The sequence below is a fragment of the Microtus ochrogaster genome, chromosome 4 (assembly GCF_000317375.1).
Source record: "Microtus ochrogaster isolate Prairie Vole_2 chromosome 4, MicOch1.0, whole genome shotgun sequence".
In the NCBI taxonomy this organism is placed as follows: domain Eukaryota; kingdom Metazoa; phylum Chordata; class Mammalia; order Rodentia; family Cricetidae; genus Microtus; species Microtus ochrogaster.
This window is the reverse complement of record NC_022011.1, coordinates 30,255,056-30,261,216: the sequence shown is the minus strand read 5'-3', so window position 1 is coordinate 30,261,216 and position 6,161 is coordinate 30,255,056. Positions and strand designations below refer to the sequence as shown.

At 54.3% G+C, this 6,161-nt stretch overlaps 1 protein-coding gene across 1 annotated transcript in view; it reads left to right on the top strand.

Moving 5' to 3' along the window:
* Piezo1 (piezo type mechanosensitive ion channel component 1) overlaps window positions 1-6,161 on the top strand; it is a 65,394-nt gene that overhangs the window by 53,312 nt on the left and 5,921 nt on the right. Inside the window, exons 23-35 of the mRNA XM_013354741.2 lie at window positions 1,464-1,568; window positions 2,055-2,208; window positions 2,298-2,541; window positions 2,620-2,716; window positions 2,809-2,980; window positions 3,527-3,616; window positions 3,692-3,792; window positions 4,278-4,349; window positions 4,710-4,810; window positions 5,358-5,451; window positions 5,528-5,584; window positions 5,666-5,838; window positions 5,970-6,079. Of these exons, the coding sequence (XP_013210195.1) occupies window positions 1,464-1,568; window positions 2,055-2,208; window positions 2,298-2,541; window positions 2,620-2,716; window positions 2,809-2,980; window positions 3,527-3,616; window positions 3,692-3,792; window positions 4,278-4,349; window positions 4,710-4,810; window positions 5,358-5,451; window positions 5,528-5,584; window positions 5,666-5,838; window positions 5,970-6,079 (1,570 nt within the window). The remainder of the gene's footprint in view (window positions 1-1,463; window positions 1,569-2,054; window positions 2,209-2,297; window positions 2,542-2,619; window positions 2,717-2,808; window positions 2,981-3,526; window positions 3,617-3,691; window positions 3,793-4,277; window positions 4,350-4,709; window positions 4,811-5,357; window positions 5,452-5,527; window positions 5,585-5,665; window positions 5,839-5,969; window positions 6,080-6,161) is intronic.

The window sequence follows — 6,161 nt, the reverse complement described above, 5'->3', positions numbered from 1 at the left end:
AAAAAAAAAAAAAAAGATTATGCAAATCTCATTTCCCATTGAGCATCTTCTAAAAGAGAGCTATTGCCCCTTCTGTTTGTTTATTCAAATACATGTTCCTGTGCTAAGATAACTTTTTTTTGTTTTGTTTTGTTTTTCCATTTCTCTACTCTGGAACCATTGCTGTGCGCTTTGTCTCTCAAACCTTCTAGCTTTGGCTATAGGTATTCCCAGCCCTCTCATGGCCTGGTCTTCCCAGGGACATTGGCATTTCCTACTCCTGAGATTCCTGTTTCATCTTGTACCCCTGGCCACAGAGCCCCGGTGCTATTCAGACAGAGCTTTAGGACAGACCTATCATGACTATAACCCTAGAACGCCACTAACTATGGTCCACATGGCTAGTGGTACCTCCTTCTCTTGAAGCGTGGTTTTCTGTGACTCTAACTGGTTCCTTTCTTCCCAGCACCTTCTGAGGTCTTCACTCAATGATCTTCAGTTTGTCCCTGTCTTCCTCCAATACCTAGAACACTCTCTTGACATAGTATGAGTTGTACTGTGTCATTCCATCCTTCAGATTTGATGAGTCCACACAGGGCCCTGGTTGGTTCATTTGTTTATTTATTTTGGCTCTTTGAGACAATGTCTCTGTGTAGCCCTGGTGGTCCTGGAACTCACTCTGTAGACCAGACTGGCCTTGAACTCAGAGATCTGCCTGCCTCTGCCTCACAAGTGCTGGAATTAAAGGTGTGCACCCCTACTGCCCAGCTTGGGCCCTGGTTCTTGACGAGAATGCCAACCACCCTACATGCCCTTCATGCATCCCTTCGAAGTCAGCCCTTCCCTTCCTCGGGCACCAGCCTATCTTCTGTCCAGTCCAAGAATGTCACATGGTAGAAATGGTGTAGTATGCTCTGTTGCAATTGGCTTCTCTCTTAGTGGGCGCAATCAAAATTCCTCAGGTGTTTGCTTTCTGTTAGCAGGTGATGACAGGGCCTCTCAGGTGTTCATATTCACTTAGGCAGAATTCTTCCAGGTGTTGTTGCCTCAGCAACAGTATCCAAGGTGCGCCATAGTCGTTGAAGGATTTCTGAATTATTTCCAGCTTTGGGTCATTATTTTACATGTTTCATGCTATTAAATTATTTGAACATAATTCATTCTAAACACTGGCATCTCCTTGGGAGGTACCTGCCTTGTCTCAGGTGAGGCCCACCATGGTCCTGCCCTCTGACCGTTAGTGACCTCTGCCACCTCCAACTCACTCCCCCCCCAGACCTAGTGTAGTATCTGTTTAGAAATTCACATCCTGTTAGACTCTGTATCCGTGGGTCAGTGTTCTGAAGACTGAGTGGTGTTGAGAACAACTAGTTAACTAGTTAACCATACCGGAATGTGTGACACAGTCATGGCCTCTGAGACTCCTGGTAGCAGAGGGGGCTGAGGACAGCTTGTGCCTTTTCTGATGTGTCCCCCACCCACAGACTACCCGTGGCGCTGGAGCCAGGCTATCCCCATGAATTCCGCTCTCATCAAGTGGCTGTACCTGCCTGACTTCTTCAGAGCCCCCAACTCCACCAACCTTATCAGTAAGTGCGACCCCACCACTCCCTCCAGGATACCTGCCCACCCCACAGGAGAGTGTAAAGACTCCATAGGCAGGGTGCTTGTTGGATACACAGGGACCTGTGTCTGGAACCCTCAAGGGGACAAGTTGTCTAGGTGCTGACAGTCGCATGGTGCTTCCTTCTGTAGGAGAGCCATGCCACCCCACAGCCTCATCCAGATGGGGCTCATACAAATAAAACATGTCAAACGAGTGTATGGATGAACACAGCGTGCATACGTGTGCACACTGATGGCCTCACAGATTGCAGGGAAATATACAGCAGCCCACGCTCCCTGACGCATGTGCACGTCTACAGCACACACAGAGACCGGCGTGTCCCGTTTCCAGCTCTTATGTCTAGACGCTTTCTCAGCTGTGAAATGGGAGCGGCCCCTCAGCCCCTCAGCCCCTGGCAGCCCATCCTTTCTCACCTGCAAGCAGCATTAGCAGCTCTCCTGTCCTGCAGGTGACTTCCTCCTGCTGCTCTGCGCCTCTCAGCAGTGGCAGGTATTCTCAGCGGAGCATACAGAGGAGTGGCAGCACATGGCTGGCATCAACACTGACCACCTGGAGCCCCTGCGAGGGGAGCCCAACCCTGTACCCAACTTCATCCATTGCAGGTAGGTCCCATTCTGCCCACTCTGAAGCCCCTGCTAAGACGGGATAGCTGGCCTGACCCAGCAACCTCAGTGATATCCCCACTTGCCAGGTCCTATCTGGATATGCTGAAGGTAGCTGTCTTCCGCTACCTGTTCTGGCTGGTGCTTGTGGTGGTGTTTATCACAGGGGCCACCCGCATCAGCATCTTTGGGCTGGGGTACCTGCTGGCCTGCTTCTACCTGCTGCTCTTCGGTACTGCCCTGCTACAGAAGGACACACGGGCCCAGCTCGTGCTGTGGGACTGCCTCATCCTCTATAACGTCACGGTCATCATCTCCAAGAATATGCTCTCGGTGAGCAGACTGCCCACCCAACCCTGCCCCAGGCCTCCCCAGGAGCCCTGGATTAACCTGCCCCTCTCCTGGCCCCAGCTCCTGTCCTGTGTCTTCGTGGAGCAGATGCAGAGCAACTTCTGCTGGGTCATCCAGCTCTTCAGCCTCGTGTGCACAGTAAAAGGCTACTACAATCGTGAGTGGGCAAGAAATGTGGGTGAGGGCAGGCACAAGCCTCTCCACTGCTTTTGGTGCTAACCCCTAGCCTTGCTGGCCTCCGCTTCACAGCCAAAGAGATGATGAGCAGAGACCGGGACTGCCTGCTGCCTGTGGAGGAAGCCGGTATCATCTGGGACAGCGTCTGTTTCTTCTTCCTGCTACTGCAACGGCGCATCTTTCTCAGCTACTACTTCCTGCACGTCAGTGCTGACCTGAAGGCCACTGCCCTGCAGGCCTCCAGGTCTGCCTTGCTTCTTTGCCCTGGGGTGAGGTAGCGTCCCTCATCCTCAGCACAGGTTTCCCCTCGGACAACATCTCTCGATCCTGTCACCAAAAGGGAAAGCAAAGGACCCCTAGCACCTTGGTATCATCAGAACTGCTCTTACTGCCCATGGCTGAGAAGACAGTGAGGCCCTACAGTGGTTTAAACCAACATATGACCCAAGTTGTCCTGAGTGTCTCCCACTGGAGGGCTGTGACATGGCATCATGCTCCCAACAGAGGTCTCTGCCCCTGGAGCTGAACTTAGGGCCAGCAGCTTCATTTACCTACCTCAGAGCTGCCACCCAATGTCCCTTCCTGTGATGGTGTACTGCCCCAGGAAAACAGGTGGCAAAAGATATTTCTTCTCACATGGCTGCAGGTGTCTCCCAGTATATACCTCAGTAAGAGTAGGAGGACCAGCCGGGCTCCCTAGGGGCAGGGGCTTGAGTTCGGCCAGTCCCGGAGGTAGAGAGAAAACCCGTGCATCTAGAGGGAAGTGCTGAGGTCTGGCTCTTCCCTGCAGGGGTTTTGCCCTCTACAATGCAGCCAACATTAAGAGCATCAACTTCCACCGCCAGACTGAGGAGAAGTCGCTGGCCCAGCTGAAAAGACAGTAGGTGTCATCTGGGCTAGGGACGCTTTGATCCTTCTGGCCAGCCTGGCACTCAGAGCTCCTTCCTGCTCACAGGATGAAGCGCATCCGTGCCAAACAGGAGAAGTACAGGCAGAGCCAGGCAAGCCGTGGTCAACTCCAGTCCACAGACTCCCAAGATCCCAGCCAGAGGCCGGGTAAGCATGTGCTGTGGAGACCACGCCCTACTTGGGAGGCTGGTATCTTAGAGGCTATTGGCTGAAGGCACTCCCACAGCAAGCAAGGACAAAACCCAGCAGCTCAGAGGAACCCCCCCACACACACATACTGCATCCAGGCATGTTCATGCTGCTGGAGCCTCTCTGCACTTGTGCAAGTGCTGTGCCGTAGGGCCCCACACCCTTGTCCTGTCCTGTGCTACGTATAAGTGGTATGCTTCAGGACCCAGTCCTGTGCCATGTGTTCCTGTCTGTCCCAGCAGGCCATATGGCCACCTGGGACTGTCACCTGCACTTGTGTCCCCTCTCCATCCCTTTAGGGCTCTGAGACGTGGCACTACATGGAACCTTGTCATTGCAGGAGTTCTGTGTCTGTTTCTGCCTTTGCCATGTGCCCTTGTGCCCAAGATAGGCTGCCCTTCCAGCCTCCTTTGCTTGTTCACGCTTGCCTTGCCCCTCCACAGGGCCTGACAGCCCAGGGGGCTCCTCCCCGCCACGGAGACAGTGGTGGCGCCCCTGGCTGGACCACGCCACAGGTATCCGGCCTTCACACCTCTGCACTTGTGCTATTGACCCTGATGCCTACTAGCTTTTCCTTGTCCTGTCTGGTCACGTCAGACTCTCTGACCTGTGTTCTGTGCATGGACCACCTTCCCTATCCTGCTGAACCCTGGATGGGATGGTTCTAGTGGGAAGGGGGGCACTCAAGCAAGGCCATGTGGGTGGAAGATGCTGAGGGGGGAGCATCATCCTTAATAACGGGTCTGCTGCCACCCAAGTCAAAACTTAAGATAGGAGGAACTCTAGGATTTTCTGGGTCTGGCTAGGGAAGAATTGGCTCTGCCATGGAGTCCAGCTCTCATGTACATACCCTTTCCTGTCCCTGCTGACTACAGTCATCCACTCTGGGGACTACTTCCTGTTTGAGTCGGATAGCGAGGAGGAAGAGGAGGCCCTACCTGAGGACCCCAGGCCTGCAACTCAGAATGCCTTCCAGGTGAGTTGGAGCCATGCCTTCCTGCTCTGTCTATGGAGTTCCTGAATGGGGCAGTGTGGAAAGACAGATATCCAAGGGCCTTGGAGTCCAGCTCCTATATATCACAGAAGTCCGCCTAGCCCATCAGACCTGTCCAGGTAGCTGAGGAAACAGGCTGTAGATAGATATGAGAGTCATAGGTAGCCCCTCTACTACCTTTCATGAAAGTCCTGGCTCTGACACCCTCCTCCTGGGCTCTATGAGTGCCACCTGATCTGAGAGAAAGGCTACATGTGTTTGGATACTGGTGTCTAGGAGAGGCCCTGGTTCTGAGGGATAGGTCATGCTGGGCAGCTGCATGTCTGCCTTCCGATTATCACAGTCTCTCGAGTCCATTTCCAAGAGAGGCTTGAGGAGGATAAGACCCACAGCTGGATAGAGAGCAGGAGTTAAGGATCCGATATGGCTGTCCCTCCATCCTCTTCCTTGGGAGGGGACCGTGATGCTAGGCTGAATGGATCTCTCAGCTCGAGATGCCAGAGTTCTAACCAGGAAATCTGGCTGGCAGATGGCATACCAGGCATGGGTAACCAATGCCCAGACGGTGCTGAGGCAGCGTCGGGAACAGGCACAGCAGGAGCAGGCAGGACAGCTGACTTCTGGTGAGTTGTGCTTGGGGGACTCCAGTGGGGGAGCTGCAGGGCAGGGCTACCTGGTGCTGATTATCCCTATGCCCAGGAGGTGACTTGAGCCCGGAGGTGGAGCCAGCAGAGGCCCCAGAGGACGAGATGGCAGGTGTGTAGCCTTGCTGGAAAGAGGGCAGGGGGCTGAAGGCTCTGGAGCCAACCCTCCAGCTCCGTCCTGCTCTCTTTGTAGGCCACAGTCACATGATGCAGCGTGTGCTGAGCACCATGCAGTTCCTGTGGGTGCTGGGCCAGGCCACAGTAGATGGGCTAACACGCTGGCTGTGCACGTTCACAAAGCACCACCGTACCATGAGTGACGTGCTGCGTGCAGAGCGCTATCTGCTCACCCAGGAACTTCTGCGGGTAAGGGCCCCTTGCACCAAGCCCCTCCTATACCTCATCAAGGCCACACCCATAGCTACTCCCTGTTAAGTGCCTGTGAGCAAAGCTGGGCCCATCCCAGTGGCCTGAGAGCTTTTCCATGCTCTCCACAGAGTGGAGAGGTCCGCCGAGGGGTGCTAGACCAACTTTATGTGAGTGAAGCCGAGACCACACTGTCAGCAGGTCCCGTGGAGACACGTGATGGACCCAGCACAGCCTCAAGGTTGGTGCAGGGCCTGAGGGACTTGGGGTGAGCCAGGGTTCCCGTTTCTGATTGTCCTCTGGCCCAAAGCAGGGACTGAACC